At 40.2% G+C, this 16,530-nt stretch overlaps 4 protein-coding genes and 1 pseudogene across 9 annotated transcripts; 2 read left to right on the top strand and 3 right to left on the bottom strand.

Annotated features, from left to right (window-relative positions):
- Positions 1-1,795: 1,795 nt before the first annotated feature.
- LOC147933532 (transcription factor MYB73 pseudogene) lies at positions 1,796-3,231 on the top strand (annotated as a pseudogene). Its single transcript, XR_015572959.1, has one exon. The product of XR_015572959.1 is annotated as a transcription factor MYB73 pseudogene (transcript).
- Positions 3,232-3,306: 75 nt separating this feature from the next.
- On the bottom strand, positions 3,307-7,990 carry LOC147933531 (putative cadmium/zinc-transporting ATPase HMA1, chloroplastic). Of its 3 annotated transcripts, none has more exons than XR_015572958.1 (13): positions 7,160-7,798; positions 6,914-7,064; positions 6,645-6,829; positions 6,364-6,510; positions 6,081-6,276; positions 5,842-5,954; positions 5,244-5,508; positions 4,793-4,898; positions 4,515-4,679; positions 4,156-4,372; positions 3,886-4,073; positions 3,716-3,802; positions 3,307-3,633 (listed from the first exon to the last, which is right to left on the bottom strand). XR_015572958.1 is itself a non-coding variant. In XM_087476104.1 (13 exons), exons 1-13 carry the CDS (start codon positions 7,646-7,648, stop codon positions 3,466-3,468), a joined length of 2,451 nt encoding a protein of 816 aa, XP_087332230.1. In that variant the 5' UTR covers positions 7,649-7,990; the 3' UTR covers positions 3,307-3,465. The 3 variants fall into 3 exon arrangements, 2 of the variants coding, with proteins under 2 accessions (XP_087332230.1, XP_087332231.1); XM_087476104.1 differs by having other exon boundaries at positions 5,270-5,508; positions 7,160-7,990; XM_087476105.1 differs by having other exon boundaries at positions 5,270-5,508; positions 6,650-6,829; positions 7,160-7,801.
- LOC104721035 (protein MRG1) lies at positions 7,902-11,003 on the bottom strand. 3 transcript variants are annotated; one of them, XM_087476106.1, is made up of 11 exons: positions 10,723-10,954; positions 10,127-10,180; positions 10,011-10,024; positions 9,775-9,920; positions 9,475-9,510; positions 9,278-9,318; positions 8,962-9,063; positions 8,715-8,794; positions 8,451-8,620; positions 8,257-8,341; positions 7,902-8,160 (listed from the first exon to the last, which is right to left on the bottom strand). In XM_087476106.1, exons 1-11 carry the CDS (start codon positions 10,861-10,863, stop codon positions 8,067-8,069), a joined length of 963 nt encoding a protein of 320 aa, XP_087332232.1. In that variant the 5' UTR covers positions 10,864-10,954; the 3' UTR covers positions 7,902-8,066. The 3 variants fall into 3 exon arrangements, with proteins under 3 accessions (XP_087332232.1, XP_087332234.1, XP_087332233.1); XM_087476108.1 differs by having other exon boundaries at positions 10,011-10,056; positions 10,723-10,916; XM_087476107.1 differs by lacking the exon at positions 10,011-10,024 and having other exon boundaries at positions 10,723-11,003.
- Positions 11,004-11,183: 180 nt separating this feature from the next.
- LOC104721034 (PAMP-induced secreted peptide 2-like) lies at positions 11,184-11,735 on the bottom strand. The gene has a single exon (XM_087476445.1). It carries the CDS (start codon positions 11,707-11,709, stop codon positions 11,458-11,460), a length of 252 nt encoding a protein of 83 aa, XP_087332571.1. The 5' UTR covers positions 11,710-11,735; the 3' UTR covers positions 11,184-11,457.
- A 2,323-nt stretch (positions 11,736-14,058) lies between these two features.
- LOC147933530 (uncharacterized) lies at positions 14,059-15,024 on the top strand. The gene has a single exon (XM_087470816.1). It carries the CDS (start codon positions 14,059-14,061, stop codon positions 15,022-15,024), a length of 966 nt encoding a protein of 321 aa, XP_087326942.1.
- The last annotated feature ends 1,506 nt before the right edge of the window (positions 15,025-16,530 follow it).

Raw genomic sequence — 16,530 nt, 5'->3', positions numbered from 1 at the left:
TTTTTTTACTTTCTCTGCCAATTACACTTTTGTGTAAGTGAAAAAAAAGTTACTACACTACAAAATCACATATCCTGAAAAAGTATTTATTATCCCATCCCACACGCTCAAATTCAATTACCTACCTAGGCGTACCATTTTGATTTCTGGTTTAATGAGCTCAACCCGTTTTTTTTTTAATATCTTGTTCGTTTCCTGTAAATGGATCATGACATTAGGTTTTTAAACTTTAACACCATTGTAAAACTATCACATATTCACTTGTGATTTCTAGTTACATGTATGTTGTAGGTAGAGCTAGAAGCCTAGAAGCTTTGCTGTCTACGACTACAACGTCTAACATTATTTTCACCGACACATTTTACATCTTAAGCAAAATTTTGGATATTTGGAACATCGTTTATATATATAACCACACACAAAGAGATAGACAATGACATGTAACAAACAGTGTGCGTAAAATATTGAAAAATACATATCAAAAAGACTTCTATTCTGTCCATAAACTAAAAAACTTTCGGCTATTTTTTATTGACTTCTTTGTAGTCTTTTTTTTTTTGGTTGTACTTACTATTTTTATTTTAAAAGCAATATTTTTATTTTAAAGCAATATTTTTATTTTTACTTTTTTGGTATCAAGCAATTTGAAGCTGTTGGATTACAACACTTACAAGCTTTCCCTTGGTTTGGTTTTATGTTTCCAGGAATTTATGTTTGTTGGTCGATTTAGTATTCTTCTTTTAGGTTTTAGACTCCGTGGATATTTTATTTTCTGCCGGCTAAGTTATAATTCACGTTGTATCCTTTTTAAAATTTATAATATCAGTTGACAAAAAAAAAATTACAACACTTACAAGCTTTTCACCAAATTTTGTATTTGATATATACAAAAAAAAAAACATTTCGTATACAATGCCATTCTTGAATTCACTTTTTCTACTATAATAGTAACAATGTTTTACAAAATAAATTTTTGTCATAAACGTATGAAAATTGCAAACTTTCATAAAAGTTAAGAATTAATATAAAAAAAGGAAATATGATTTTTTTTTTTTTTTCCTAAACGTAGAAGTTAACTACTTTGTGAGTGTCACTGATTTTGCTTTTAAGAAGGAAAATGAAATGATTGGGTTAAAAACGCTCCACCTGTTAAACGGAGAGTGGAACTAACGCTCCTTTTGTACAATTCAAGCGTACTCTCTTATTTTTATTACTATTATAAACAAAAAAAGCAAATCTCACAAACTCAATTTGACACGTGTCAATATACAGCTGTATCCCAAGTCCCCAACCGTTTTTCCTGGAAGATTCTCTCTCTCCTCTGCTCTCGACCCCTCACACAATCAATCATAAACGCTGATCGCCCTAAACGCTTTTTCTAATCGCCGATAAAATAAAATATCTTCTGTTTATGATGATGATAAAAAACGCAACAAACGTTCATTTAAAACTTTGTAGACCGCTGCTTATTAGGGTAGGGTGTGTAAGACCAATTTATGACTATTCTATAAACACAGAAAATTGTTTTTTTTTTTTCTTCTTGGAATATTTGACTTAGGAAAACAAGTATATATGGATATATAAGATAACTGCCTTATAAAAATTGAATTATTCAACGTTTTTAAATCAATAACTCCTAACAATATATTTTTTTTTGACTGAATTAGTCAAAATCGTTAATGAGTAACGACCATAGTTATTCGTTTAACACTGATCAAATCTCTTTTATATTTATAGTCAAAACGTTTTTTTTGTTTTAATTTTTTTTCCTAACAAACAAATTATAAAATTCGTTTCCAAGAACATTTATGCAGTTAAGAAATAGTTACAGAGTGCAGAGTTTTCTCAACTAAAATAACTTAAAAAATATAGTTTCTGTTTAAAAAGCAAATAAGAAAGATTAACCGGTTGAACCGGTGACCCTTTTTGCCCACTCCCTTGTCGTATAAATACTCTCTCTTCTTGCTCTTATCCTCTTAAAAACCTTTTCTTTCCAACACATTAAAAAAGAAAAAAAAAAACTCCTAACGACCAAAAAAAAAAAAAAAACAGAACAGAACAGTCCGATAAAAAAGATCCGGCGGCGATGTCAAACCCGACGACCCGAAAGAATATGGAGAGGATTAAAGGTCCATGGAGTCCAGAAGAAGACGATCTGTTGCAGAGGCTGGTTCAAAAGCACGGTCCGAGGAACTGGTCTTTGATTAGCAAATCAATCCCTGGACGTTCCGGCAAATCTTGTCGTCTCCGTTGGTGTAACCAGCTTTCTCCCGAGGTTGAGCACCGTGCTTTCTCTCAGGAAGAAGACGATACCATTATTCGAGCTCACGCTCGGTTCGGTAACAAGTGGGCTACCATCTCTCGTCTCCTCAATGGACGAACCGACAACGCGATCAAGAACCATTGGAACTCGACGCTGAAGCGAAAATGCAGTGGAGGGTACGATGGTAATTTAGGAGAGGAACAGCCGTTGAAACGTACGGCGAGTGGTGGTGTGTCCACTGGGCTGTACATGAGTCCCGGGAGTCCATCGGGATCTGACGTCAGCGAGCAATCTAGTGGCCAAGGCCAACAACACGTGTTTAATAAACCGACGGTTAGATCTGAGGTGACTGCGTCATCGTCCGGTGAAGATCCGCCGACATATCTTAGCTTGTCTCTCCCTTGGACTGAGGAGACGGTTCGAGTCAACGAGGCACCGCAACTAAACCAGAATACGGTTATGGACGGTGGTTACACGGCGGAGCTGTTCCCCGTTAGAAAGGAAGAGGATGTAGAAGTAGAAGAAGATCCCAAAGGGATATCTGGTGGATTTGGTGGTGAATTCATGACGGTGGTTCAAGATATGATCAGGACGGAGGTCAGGAGTTACATGGCGGATTTACAGCGAGGGAACATCGGTGGTTCCGGCGGAGGAAGTAGTGGTGGTGGCGGTGGCTCGTGTATGCCGCAAAGTGTAAACAGCCGTCGTGTCGGGTTTAGAGAGTTTATAGTGAACCAAATCGGGATTGGGAAGATGGAGTAGTAGTACTAGTGAGTGATAAAAGAACCAAGTTTGAAGTTTTTTTTCCCTCTGTTTCTCGGGAAAATAAAAAAAAAAAGTTTCAAGCTTTTCAATGTATAGAGAGCCAGCCAGTAGTAGAGACGAAAGAAGGAAAGCGAATCAAAAAATCTTTTGTATGGGTCTTTCGTGATTCAATTGAAACCAAAGCAAAGATCATTTAACAACAATATTGCCAGTTTTTTTTTTCTTACAAAACAAAAGTCAAACTTATTCTATGGGTTTGTTACTAGGAGACAAACACAAACCAAAAGAAGTAAATTTTATTCACGTGACATAAAATCACCTGAAGAAACCAGTCGAAACGTAACATATATATACGAATGATGATGTTTCATATAAGCGGATCATACAATACAGTTTCTTGCTTCTGCATAATTAGACAAAAGGACAACAAGTTACCCCTAATGTGAAGGCTCTGCAGAGCTTAAACTGTTGCTACTGGTAGGATCTTGTGAGCTTAACTTGCTGATTAGATGAGATATGTCTTGTTTCCACGACCATGATGGATCGTTCAGACCTCGTACTGAGTTTAGGCACACCAAAAGAGTCCCGCCTTCATGTAGAAGTACCTATGATCAAAATCCCGCAGGTTATATAGGTCTCAGGTAAATGATGGAATACAAAGCTTTTAGTGGGTATTAATTTGCTTACCGTCAACCACAACGGAACAAACCCTAAAACTGAGGGGAGAGCGGCTAAGAATATCGATGTTAACGCAAGAGCTACGTTTTGCTTGACCTGCAACATGATAAACACTTGATAAATTTGACAAACTTACATCTGATATTGGTTACGAACAAAGAATTTTTTCTTTCATCTACCAATGATGTTGTCTGGCGGGATTTAGCGACACAGAACGGAACACCGGTGATGTTGTCCCGAAGAAGTAAGATGTCGGCAACAGCAATCGCAGTGGCACTTGCACGTTGAGCAAGAACAATCCCGACGGTTGCAGCAGCTAGAGCTGGAGCATCATTAATCCCTTCTCCTACCATAATTAAACCTCCACCTAACAAAAATCATAACACTCTGAATTCTCAGCTTATTGATAGATGTTTTTGATTGGTGACTACGGCGAGAGTAATGATTACCTGCTTCCCGAGCGAAATTCTTTATGTGATTTAGCTTATCCTCTGGCTTTAGGTTGCAGTAGACTTCGGTAATACCAACTGTGTTTGCAACTCTCCAAGCACTTGAATCATGATCCCCAGTTAACATCATTACTCGGAGTCTGGCCCAGCTTTTAAGTTCTGCTATAACTCCTGACACCCCTGGACGAGGCTGATCTTCGAGGTGAATCAATGTTACCTGGATAAATTTAGTTGCAAGGCTCATAAATTTCAGTGATACAGAGTCATATGTGGACAAATACATGGTCAGATTTTGAAATTACTGACTGTGATGTAGGAAAGTGTTTTTTGGACCACCAAACCTTTTTGTCGTAACATACCTTTTGATCAACAGAAAGAGCGGCATGAACAAAGTCTTTTCCATACAAAGAGGCGTTTACAGCATCCTTGATCTGTTTAGACTCATCTTCAGATTTGAAAAGCGAGGTAATGAACTCTATAGAACCAAGTGATGCTTGTTGTAATCTACTCTCTTCAGCTACTGACTATTACAAAGCCAAAAATGCAATGAGAGACGACATCAGATACTTGAGAATAAAAGCCAGAAATATACACACATCACACATACTATAAAAACTAGTAAATAACTGTCTTGCACCTTAACACCATTTACAGTAGCAGTAAGGCCTCTGCCAGGAAAATATTCGAAGCTTTCAACAAAAACAGAAGGAAGGTCTTTACCTACACTGTGGTTTACCACAGCTCTGCAGTAAGATCAAATGTGTCAGAAACACCAGAAAATAGCTACAGTACTCATAGGTCTCTAACTCATACCAGACCCAACATCATTTATTTCAACGAACCAGTCTAAAAACCACAGAGAGAGAGAGCTTCATAGCGTTAAAAGTTACTTCATGCCCCTTCTGTTCGTGGTGATCGAATAGAAATAAGAAAACGTTCTAGATGTAGGACTAAATTTTTTAACATCAACATATTACCCAAAATGAGTGTACCATCCAAAAATGAGATCTAGAACTTTGCAATGTGAATGATAGGAGGACAAGTAAAACTTGAATAGTTCTAGAGTTTGAGATAAATAAGTTGCATACTAGCAATTGATGTCTAACAAGCAAACCTTCCAATAGGATGCGTGGTTCCCTTTTCCATGGCAGCCGCTACTGCAAGAGCTTCTTTTTCACAAGTTGGAACACAGCAACTTGTTACACTTGAATTATTTCTTCCTTGGTGCCCATAAATGGGTTCAATTGCTTTGCAAGTAAGGCCGCCAGTTGTTAAGGTCCCTGTTTTGTCAAAAGCAACAGTATGACAAGACGCGAGGGCATCTAGAACCTGTGCACCTTTCAGCAATATTCCCTATAAAAGTTACACACAGTAGGGTTACACACTTACAATAAGATTTGGAAAAAAGGAACTAAATACTAATGATATCAAACAGTTGGTTGAACTAAAAGAAATATAGTAGTCTACACTGATGAGACGATGTTATTGCCTATGTACCATTAGGCACCATTCAGTCCTAACTATCGTCAGATCACATAAGATTCTTTGGCTTATATAGCTTAATCTGCTACAAGAGAGCATATACAAACCACTCAAAATTGCATTTCTGCACAGTGCAAGAAAGCTAAGATACACATTATACGTTCAGTAACTAAGCAGTGGTCACATAGAGTACTTGAACAATACCTTTCTTGCACAGGAACTAATAGCAGTAGCGTAAGCCAATGGAGCTACGGCCAGGGCACATGGTGATGCGGCTACCATAAGTCCCAATGCTCTGTAAACAGATCCTCTGCACGCTGTATAATGAAAGTGATATATCTTATTAAATAATAAGAATAGTTTGTTAATCAACGAAGATTCAGTTTGTGATTCACCAAGGAATTGGTTATGTTAAAAAGGGTGAACATGACCCTGACATCTACCTGCAGTGCTGAGAAAAGGCCACTTGAACAAAAATGGACCAAGGAAGGCTATAGCAAGTGACAAAACAACCACCACCTTGCTGTAATTCTCGCCAAATTCATCTAGCCATCTTTGAAGTTTGGGTTTGTTAGAATGTGCTTCCTCGGTCAACTGTACAATCTTGTAAAGCGTCGAATCATTCCATGCTTTCGTAGCCTGATTTAGAAATTTCATGGAATAAGTAAAGATTGAGGTTTCCACATAAGAGGCATGCCAAAGCAATGAGAATATGATTAAAAATACCTTCACAATCATTCTGCCATCCAAATTTCTTGTACCACCAGGCACTCTATCTCCAGCTTTTGCCTCCAACGGCTTGACTTCCCCAGTCAAGTGCTCAATTGTTATGGTAGCACTACCTTGATAGACTTCGCAATCTACAGGCACAATCTACATAAGAAAAAAATTCCATTACTTAACAGCCGTGATTATAACACCAGTAAACATATCTATAGCAATGATATTAAAGTTCACATATCTAAAATATTTAAAGTAATGAAAGCAAATAGAAAAGTTTCACAGACCTCACCAGTTCCAACCAAAATATAAGATCCAACTTCTACACTGTGCACAGGAACGCTTTTGTAGGAAAAATCAGAAATATTTGGAACATTGCCATTTTTCACTTCGATCAACAGTGCAGAATCCGGATTACTCTCCTTCAACTCTTTAACATCCACCATAGACCGACTTGTGAAGAACTCCTCGGCTGAAGAAAAACAACAAGACAAAGGCTCAAAAATCTCTGGCGTCATGATAACATTAACAATGGAAAAATCCCTACAGTTCTGACCAATGTGAGCAAGATTAAACATGGCTAGAAGCAATCCTCCTTCCAAAGCGTTCCCCATAAACACAGATGCAAAAGCCGCAAGTGCCATCAAGACATGGATGTTCACTTTTCCTCCTGCTATATCCATAAGTGCGTCGAGAGATGCTGAAACCTAAGAAAACCATTAAACCAAAAATTGCTTAAATCGTCTGGGTAAACTAAAAGATCTAACGACAAGCTTCATAGTAGAGAGAGGGTAACCCTTACTCCAACAAGAGGGAAACCAACAATCATGAATGCGTTCTGAAGAGATTTAATGTAAGGTTTAGGAACAAGGTAAGGACACGCGGCAGCAGCTAGGAACATTACGGCGGAGGAGCAACAAAGATGAAGATGCTCCCTGAGGAAATTGGCCAATCGAACCCATCCGATTGCTTTAGCGAATCCGAACAACACCTTCTGTGGTTTGCTCTCCGCTTTCAATTCCACAGAACAGCATCCGTGTTGATTGTGATGGTGGTGATGATTTTGCTCGTCGTCGTGATGATGATGATCGTGATGGTAGTCTTCGACAGCACGTAGACGAATCGACCGTGGTGGAAGACTAAGGGAGGCAGAGATACGAAGAGGGAGAGGTTTTTGACGGAGAAGAGGAATTGAGAACGAGTTCACTTGAGCGAGTCGGAGAGTAGATAAACCGCGACGATAAGGGAATCTTGTAAGAGAAGAAGAACGAGTAAGAGCAACAGGTTCCATAGTCGACAAAAATTTGAGCTCAACCGTCTTTGTTCATGCCACCATTGATACTGATCTCGCCAGCTCCGTATTAGAGTCGTCTTTTGGTGAAAAGGAAGAAAGAAGTATAACAGAGAAAGTAGGGAACCAATATATATAATTTATTCCGATAATATTAGCCACATAAATAATCTCTCATCTTATACATTTTTTTTTTTTTTTTTTTTTTTCATGTATTATTGAATAGTACTAGTACAAAAAAAAAATACTAGGATTAAAAAAAAACGAATCAAATTGTTCACTTGAACGGCCTATAAAGATGTTCATATTCGGCAACAAATCTCCGAAAAATGTTACAATTGTGGTTTCATCAGAAAAATGTAGGTATTTATAACAATTACAACATCTCCATACAGACATTATTTTCTTCCTGCAGCTCTCACTCGTCTTTTCCTTTGCCTTTACTATCTACCACCTTATCAGAATCATATGCTGTTGGTAGCAAGAAAGTACTATGATTCTTCTGAACGAACCTGTAATCGTTTTTATAGAGCAATTCTATATTACACCGCCGTTGAAAAAGAGAGATATCAAAATGGTGGTGAAAAGGAAAGACTAAGTAGGCTTACTTGAGGAAGTCTGATAATGTTTGTTGCATACGACTCCATGTTTCTTCTTCCATGTTTACATATGAAAGAAGCTCCGGCAATTTCACTGCAGTTTTTTTTTTTTTTTTTTTTTTTTTGGTTAAAAGCTAAAAGTAAAGATTCAGAAGAACATCAGATTTTACTATCAGAAATACAACTTTCTGGGACATTATTACCAAAGAGACGAAGCAAATGCTCGGCGCCATACACAGTTGAAGGTGAAATATCATCCACAATTACTTCTTGGTATTGCCGTCGCTCTTTCTTATATAAGAGCATCACTGGTAAGGCCTTATCGAAGTAACTCCTTATGCCTTTCAAAATTTCAGCGACTGAATCTGTTATCCTGCACCAAAACAGACACACACAATTTGCTACATTGCTTTCTGAAGGTTACTAATTAATATCTATCAAACTATGAGTACGACTAGAAGACTCACATTCCTTCCTTCTTGATTCTGAATTCAAGATACTTGGACAATATCTCATCAACATTAGGTGCGCGCGGAAGTTTCACAACCTATATAATTATTAAAAGACATGGTATCAAACATAAGTCTAGTCACTTTTTATTTGTTTAAACGTGCATTCGACTACAACATACACACTTCTGTCTCTTAACTCTCAGGTATGGCATTTTCAATAACGTTTATAACCGTGCCACAAATTAGATTTAATTGATGATACCTTGTCCTTCTGCGCAATATACTCCCAGTCGTCAGTGAGCAGCTTTTTAAGTGTTGCGGGCATTTGGATCTTCATTAACTTCTCTGACGATGCGTTTTCCTTCTTTAGAAAACAAAATCATACAAAACCAACCTTGTCAATTTTAGATGATCTGAAAAATTGACCCTGTTTGTATATATCTTCATATGCATAACAACTCTTAACAAATACCTAATAGGTATGCAAAAGCATTTATTGGTTTTATCAATATGTGGCATTTTTAGCACAAAATCTAGAGATAAGTACAAATGCAATCTAGTACATATATAAGCCTAACCTCATTGCCTGCCTCGTTCTTTCGCTTCTTTCCTCTTGCAGCTGCAACAGAAAATGTAATCATCTAAACACCGGCTTATCTCAGTTGAAAGCAATCTCATTTTTCCCCCGCGATTAACTGATATCAAACCTTTTTCCTTGGAAATTGTTGGGGGAACCTTCAAATAAAAGGGAGGAAAAAACTAATCTGTTGCTTACCATTGGTCTTGGTATCATCTTTATCAGCCTTTGTGTCTGCAACATAAGAAAAAACATGATTGAAAGAAAAGTTAGTTTCATAGCATGGATGACCAAATATGCATCATGTTTCATGAACCCTCAACAGGATTAATGTGGGCAAAATATCAACTCAGTTATCTACATACAATCAATCCTCTGACTCAGAAATTATAATATCAACCAACCATCTGGAAAAGAACTCTTCTATAAGCATTAACAAATTCACGCCATTGTTTCCCCAACTTAAAAAGCATTATAATACCATAGGTTAAGACTCACCCGCAGAGCTTCTAGTTCTAGTCTGAGCCGAACGCCCAGACTTGGTACCCTTTTCTGCTACTCGCTTCTTCTCTAGAGCTTTCTGTTTCACAAGATTCTCCTCCGTATGTTTCAACAATCTATCGGTACTAACCCATTCATCCCAACTGTTGGCAAGACATTCATGTCATGGGGTTCCAATCTACTGAATTTGCTACATAAACCAGAATAGACATTGAGAGCATAGAGATACTCACTTTTTGTTCCAACCCTGCAGACAAAGATCCGCTGTATCACTTATTACTGCAAACCAAAAGCTCTGAAATCAAACAAGATAATGAAACTATAGATGCTCAGAAGAAGGAAGCCTCACAAGATAATGAACGAAGTACTTCCACTCCTTTTTGCGAAGCTCCACTTTTTGAATCTGTAAAAGAATGTAAACAATAATGAATGACATCTCACGTCTATCCACACTGAAACACAATGCAATAACACTCAGTGCATAAGAAGACCCAATCCAGTGCCAGTGGGCATGTTGCTATCGTAGATGTATTAATTAATCATGAAAAATTAGCTTTGCCCTATTTCCCCAAATTTTACTGAATTCAATGTTACAACGAAAGTAAATTGACCTTTCAAGAACACATTCCAATTCCAAATCTTAAATAAAAGCCACATGAATGAATCCACCAATTACGCCAAACAATTAAATTTTGAAATCCACCAAGAAATCATAAAACCCTAACCCGACCAAATCTAGCAGAGATATATCCCAATTCCAATCCCGATAAATCCGAACAGTAAATTCCACTACCACGTGAAAAATACAAGAATTGCAAAATCAACGGGGAAGGAACAAGTTAATCTCCAGAATTCAAATTATGCAAACAACCCAAGGCGCTCAATGAGAGAGAGAGAGAGAGAGAGAGAGAGAGAGAGAGAGAGAGGGAGAGTTTTGGAATTTGCCTTGGCACCGTAGACGCGAGGACCATGGTAGGCGAGAACACGCTCGCCCTCCGAGAAGAGACTGCCGTCGTTAGTCGGTGAGGCGCCACCGCTCGCCGTATCTCCATCACTCGCTGTCCCTTCCTTCGACGAGCTTCCCATTGTCACCGAGAGCGAGAGGCAGAGATCTTCTCATCATCTCACAAAGGTGTGTCATCTTTTAATATGAATCTATACGACGCATACTGCCGCCGGTTCGACGAGATTAAGGCTAATGTTATAATTTTAATACAATAAAGGCTAATGTTGTAATAAAATATGTTTTCAATTGAACCCTTCAACTTTCACAATAGTTCCGTTAATCCTATTTTAACTTTTTCTTTATCTATTCGTCGTCCATTTAGAAAGTATTGTCCTTTATGCTTTATCGTTGGGCTGAGCAATTGAACTCGTTTCTCTGACTACTATAAGAAGTTTGTACATTGATGTTAATAGTTAGTTATATTCAAATAATTAAATAACTTTTTATTCATTACATTGTGTGTACTTTTAAATAACTTTATTTAACTAACAAAACTATAATCGTAAATATAGATGAAAAAAATAACATGAGAAACGAACGCTTGATTTTTCGCATTCTTCTTCCTATGTCTTTTTTGACTAATATAACTGAAAAAAAAAAAATGAAATAATTTGTTCGACCTAAAAAAGGTGTGGGAGCTTGAACCGGTCCAGTTTGATCTAAAGATTGAAACATTAGTGGCCCGGACCGCTTGGGCTTGGACCAGAGTGCTTATCAAATCGAAACGTATCTTTCCGGTCCACGAACTTATGACCCTCGCCTGGGCTAGGACCTGAGTCTTTGATCGAACCAAGTGCTAAGGCATCGAAGAAACCAGCCATGAACTTCTCCTCGGTCTTTGTTAGACCAAGCGGACGACTCTCAACAAGAACCAAACCGATCATCATGAAGACCAAAATTGAACTCACAACGGCTTTGTTCATCATTATATTTGAGATATAGCAACTGAACTCTCTGTCTATACAAAAATAATATATATATATATATATATATATTTTTTTTTTCTTTTACTCTTGAAGAGATAATGAAATTTGTTGTGGGTGTTATGTGGATTGGGTATATGATTATATATAGTAGTGTTCGAGGAGATGCAAAGTTTGAATTGTTATACTTGACTAAGTTTGAATTTCAAAAGAATGTGATCATTGGAATTGCTTATGCGCTGCTTCCTGGGAAGATACCCAATTTGTCTCCTAAGCGTTCAATTTTGTGTGTATTTATTGAACAAAATAATAATGAAAGCCATCAATGAGGAAAGGATAAGTTACAAATAAAAGAATTTTACTTTATCATCATTTTAACATTGTAGACCAAAAACAAAGTTTGATTGTTTGGAGCAGAGGGCAGCTAAAAAATAAAAGTAGATTTTTTAGTTGTAGACCAAAAATAATGTTTGAACTTCAAACTCGTCAAAGTCACACATATGATAGGTAGCCGGTTTAGTTTTTGGTTTTAGTAGATTTATCAACCGAATGAAGTTTGGTTCGATATATACTCGGTTTTAATATTGTTTTTCTTAGACACAAAATACACAAAAAGAAAAAGCTCCCAGACACGTTTCCCGAGATAACCTTATTTTCTCATTTCTTTTTCTCTCCGCCGCTGTTCCTCTCCCTCCTTTTTCGTCGGTGCCTCGCCGACCCGTAGCTTTCTCTAATGGGGAAGCGGAAGAAGCCTCGTCCTCTAGTCCCCTCTCTCCAGCAAGCTCGTCGCTCGGTTGCCAGCACCTCTTCTTTGAAATTGGCTAGGATTCTGTCTGTGCCAGTTAAAAAGACTTCGACCTCTCTCGGCTATCCGGTCATCAAAAGCTCCCCCCCTCTCCCTGCAGTTCCGGATCTTAGACCAGAGGCTCAGGAGGCTGTCTCTCCGCAGAAGAGTCATTCGAAACCTCTCTCTGGGTCTGGTTCTCCGGCTCAGGCCCTTGCCCCGTCTTCAGGAGCCTGGGAAGGCCCTGGACCTTCTTCCGCGGAGTCGAAGTCTAGCGCAGCGGCTTCTGCACCGTTACCAGTGGTGAAAGATCCGAATCTCCAATCGCAGGCTGGATCTCCTTCCTCCGAGTCGATGGCCAGTGCAGCGGCTTCTTCGCCTTTGCCAGTTGAGCGAGATCCGATTGCCAAATCTCAGGCTGGTCTAACTTCCGGGTTGCCGACTTCCCAGTATGTTGTGCCGCCTAGGTCTTATGCCAGTATCGCTAAGCCCAAGGGAGGACTGGAGCGCATTGGTAATCCTACAACTCATGCCTCTAGTGTTCCTTTCATCTTGATTCCGGATGAGAGCATAGCAACTGCTAAGGAGGAATTTAAGGATTTCGTCTATGCCCAGTTTCATGGTCCTCCGCCAGATATGGGCCGTATTATTGGTGTGGTGAATGCACTTTGGGCTCGCTCTGGTCCCCGGATATTCGTTCACCGTATTGGACATGGCACCTTCCTTCTCCATGTCTCAAGCCCCGATCTCGAGAAATCCTCCTTAGTCGCAACTTATGGAATATTGCTGGACATCCTATGTTTGTGGCTCCTTGGTCTCCGGAGTTCACGCCCGAGAAACCTCCTCTTTCGAAAGCTCAGGTGCTAGTTGAGTTTCGTGGTATCCCCTACTACTTGTTCAATGATGAGAGTCTTGCAAGAATTGCCTCTGGTGTTGGGGAACCAAAATCGCTTCACCCTGAAACTGCACGGAAGGAATCGTTTGAGGTTGCCAAGATAGTAGTTGAAGTTAATTTACTTGAGGAGTTGCCTTCCAAATTAGTTTCTGGCTTTAGAGATGGCAGGGAGTTTGTAGTCGATGTCTCCTATCCCTGGCTTCCCCCTAAGTGTTCCTCCTGCAAGGAGTTTGGTCATGTTGACTCTCGATGCCCTAAGGCACCACCACCAGAGGCTCTAATGCCTGTATCTCAATCGCAGGAGTCTAATGGGGAGGACCATACCTCTGCGTCTAGTCAAGCTGGGCTTTCTTTACGCTCAAAGAGTCCTGTAAAGAAACACTTTGTCTTCAAGAATAAGTCTGATAGGACCCAGCCTGACCTACAGGTGACTGCAGGATCTCCTATGGATACTGGTCATGATAGTCATATCTTGATCCCACCCCTTTCGGCTCAGGATGGGGTAGCTCTTTGCGGTGCTGACACGAGAGGTGACATTGGTGAACGTGAGGTGCCTTTTATTCCAGTTCGGCGTAAGAAGAGCAGCCGCAAGGCTGCGAGTAACTAATTAACTATAGTATATATGTTTTTTGGGTGGAACACGAGAGGCCTAAATAGCCATAGAAGGCAATCAATGACAAAATCATGGATTAATATCCATAAGCCTCTTTTTGGAGCTTTTTTGGAAACTAAGATACAACTAAGGAATGCAAGGAGAGTGTTGAATGCAATTCCCCGAGGTTGGAGATGTTTTGGTAACTTTGATACTTATAACACGGCAAGGATTGTGGTGGTGTGGGATCCTCGAGTTAGAATGGTGGTGTATAAGGTGTCTGCTCAAGTGATCACCTGTGGGTTCTTTCTTCCTGCGGAGAATATTAATATCACTGTCTCATTCGTTTATGGGTTTAATCTGCCTTCGGAGAGATTGGCCTTATGGGAGGAGCTTGCTTTTCTTTATTCTTCTACGCCTTTGGCTCGCAGTCCTTGGGCGGTTATTGGTGACTTCAACCAGATACTTCGTAGTGAGCACCATTCTGCTTTTCCATCTGGAGACATTGATCTTACTGGCATAGGGGACTTTCAGTTAGCACTCCAGGATGCTAATTTGTTCGAAGCCCCGTCTAAGGGTCTTCCTTTTACCTGGTGGAACAGGCAGGACACCAACCCAGTAGCTAAGCGAATCGATCATGCGCTCATCAACGACCACTGGGCTAGGCTCTATCCGGCGGCCTTCTCGGAGTTCCTAGATCCTGCCCAATCTGATCATTCTACGTGTCTCTTCTCCATGCCACTCTCTCAACGGGTGGTCAACAGGCCATTTAAGTTTTTCTCTCATGTAGTAGAGCACCCTGACTTTTCCCCAATGATTGCTGAACAATGGTCCACTAGCTCTATTATTGGGTCTTGCCAATACAAGCTAGTGCGTGCGTTGAAGCTCCTTAAGCCATGTCTCCGTGAGCTGAACAGAACTCATTTTAGTGGCATCTCGATGCGGGTCAAGGAGAAAGCAGAGGAGGTGGCAGAGATCCAAGCTCGCCTTTTAACCTCTCCTTCTCAGGATCTTGCTAGGGAGGCTAAACTAGCGTCTGAGGCCTAGCACCTTCTGATGGCGGCAGAGGAGAGGTTCTACTTACAAAAGTCTCGAGTCCAATGGCTCTCTCTAGGTGATAAGAACACAGCATTTTTTCATAAGATGGTTTTACAGAGGAACTCCCAAAACCACATACATTTCTTCGTGGACGAGGCTGGGAACCGCATTACCTCCCCGGAGGAAATGAACAGACACGCGGTTGACTACTTCAAGTCGATACTTGGACATACTGATCTCCACTCCTCTCCTATCCCTATTGAAAAGCTTCAAGAGTTAATCCCTTTCAGATGCACGGATGAGCAGTCTCGGGGGCTGGTAAAGGATGTCTCTGCTGAGGAGATCAGGAGTATTCTTTTTGCAATGCCTTCAAACAAGTCTCCCGGGCCTGATGGCTATCCGGTGGAGTTTTATAAGTCATCCTGGTCGACAGTTGGTCCTGATCTAGTAAATGCCATTCAAGAGTTCTTTCGTAATGGTCGTCTCCTCAAGGACATGAACACTACGATCATTTGCCTCATTCCAAAAACGCCTGAGGCATCTGCTCTCTCAGACTTCAGACCAATCAGTTGCTGTAATCTAGCCTACAAGGTTATCTCAAAGATTCTAGCTAACCGCTTGAAGCCTTTGCTTTTGGATTTTATTTCTCCAAACCAGGCAGCTTTTCTGAGTGGAAGAGGTCTGGGGGAAAATGTTCTCTTGGCGTCTGAGCTTATCCGCAATTATGAAGGGATCTCTTGTCAAAAAAGCTCGATGCTGAAGGTGGATATCAAGAAGGCATTTGACTCTGTATGCTGGGACTTTGTGTTTAAGGTCCTAGAAGCGCTTAATTTCCCTCCTCTGTTCAGGTCATGGATTCGGGAATGTGTCTCAACTCCTAGGTTCTCCATAGCCATTAATGGGGAGCTGGCGGGTTTCTTTGAAGGGAAGAAAGGGTTAAGGCAAGGAGACTGTCTCTCGCCATACCTGTTTATTCTGGCCATGGAGGTTCTCTCGCGTATGCTAAATAAAGGGTTGAATGACAGGGTTTTTGCTCTGCATCCACGGTGTAATTCTCCTCAGCTCACTCATCTGGCCTTTGCGGATGACTTATTGGTTTTCTCGGATGGCTCCTCCAGCTCGCTGCTTGGCATAACAAGGATTCTTCACCAATTTCGATCGTTCTCTGGCCTGGACATGAACCCGGCAAAGTCAGACCTTTTCCTAGGAGGCTTTGATGACCAGGAAGCCTTAGACTTGTCTTCGCTTATTGGTGTCAGACTTGGCGCATTCCCCACTCGTTATTTGGGGCTCCCTCTAAGCCCGACTAAGCTCACAATGGCATCTCTCCAGCCATTCCTTCAGAAAATTACAGATCATCTTCACTCCTGGACTTCGAAGTATCTTTCGTATGCTGGGAAAGTTCAACTTATTATCTCGGTCATCTATGGGAAAGTCAACTTTTGGAGCCAAGTTTTTGTCCTTCCAAAAGGTTTCTACAGGAAAGTCGATTCTCTATGTTCTGCATTTTTGTGG

The sequence above is a fragment of the Camelina sativa genome, chromosome 11, assembly GCF_030686135.1.
Source record: "Camelina sativa cultivar CO46 ecotype springtype chromosome 11, ASM3068613v1".
NCBI classification, from domain to species: Eukaryota; Viridiplantae; Streptophyta; class Magnoliopsida; order Brassicales; family Brassicaceae; genus Camelina; species Camelina sativa.
Note: the sequence above shows the minus strand (reverse complement) of the source record. Positions and strands in the feature narration are given on the sequence as shown.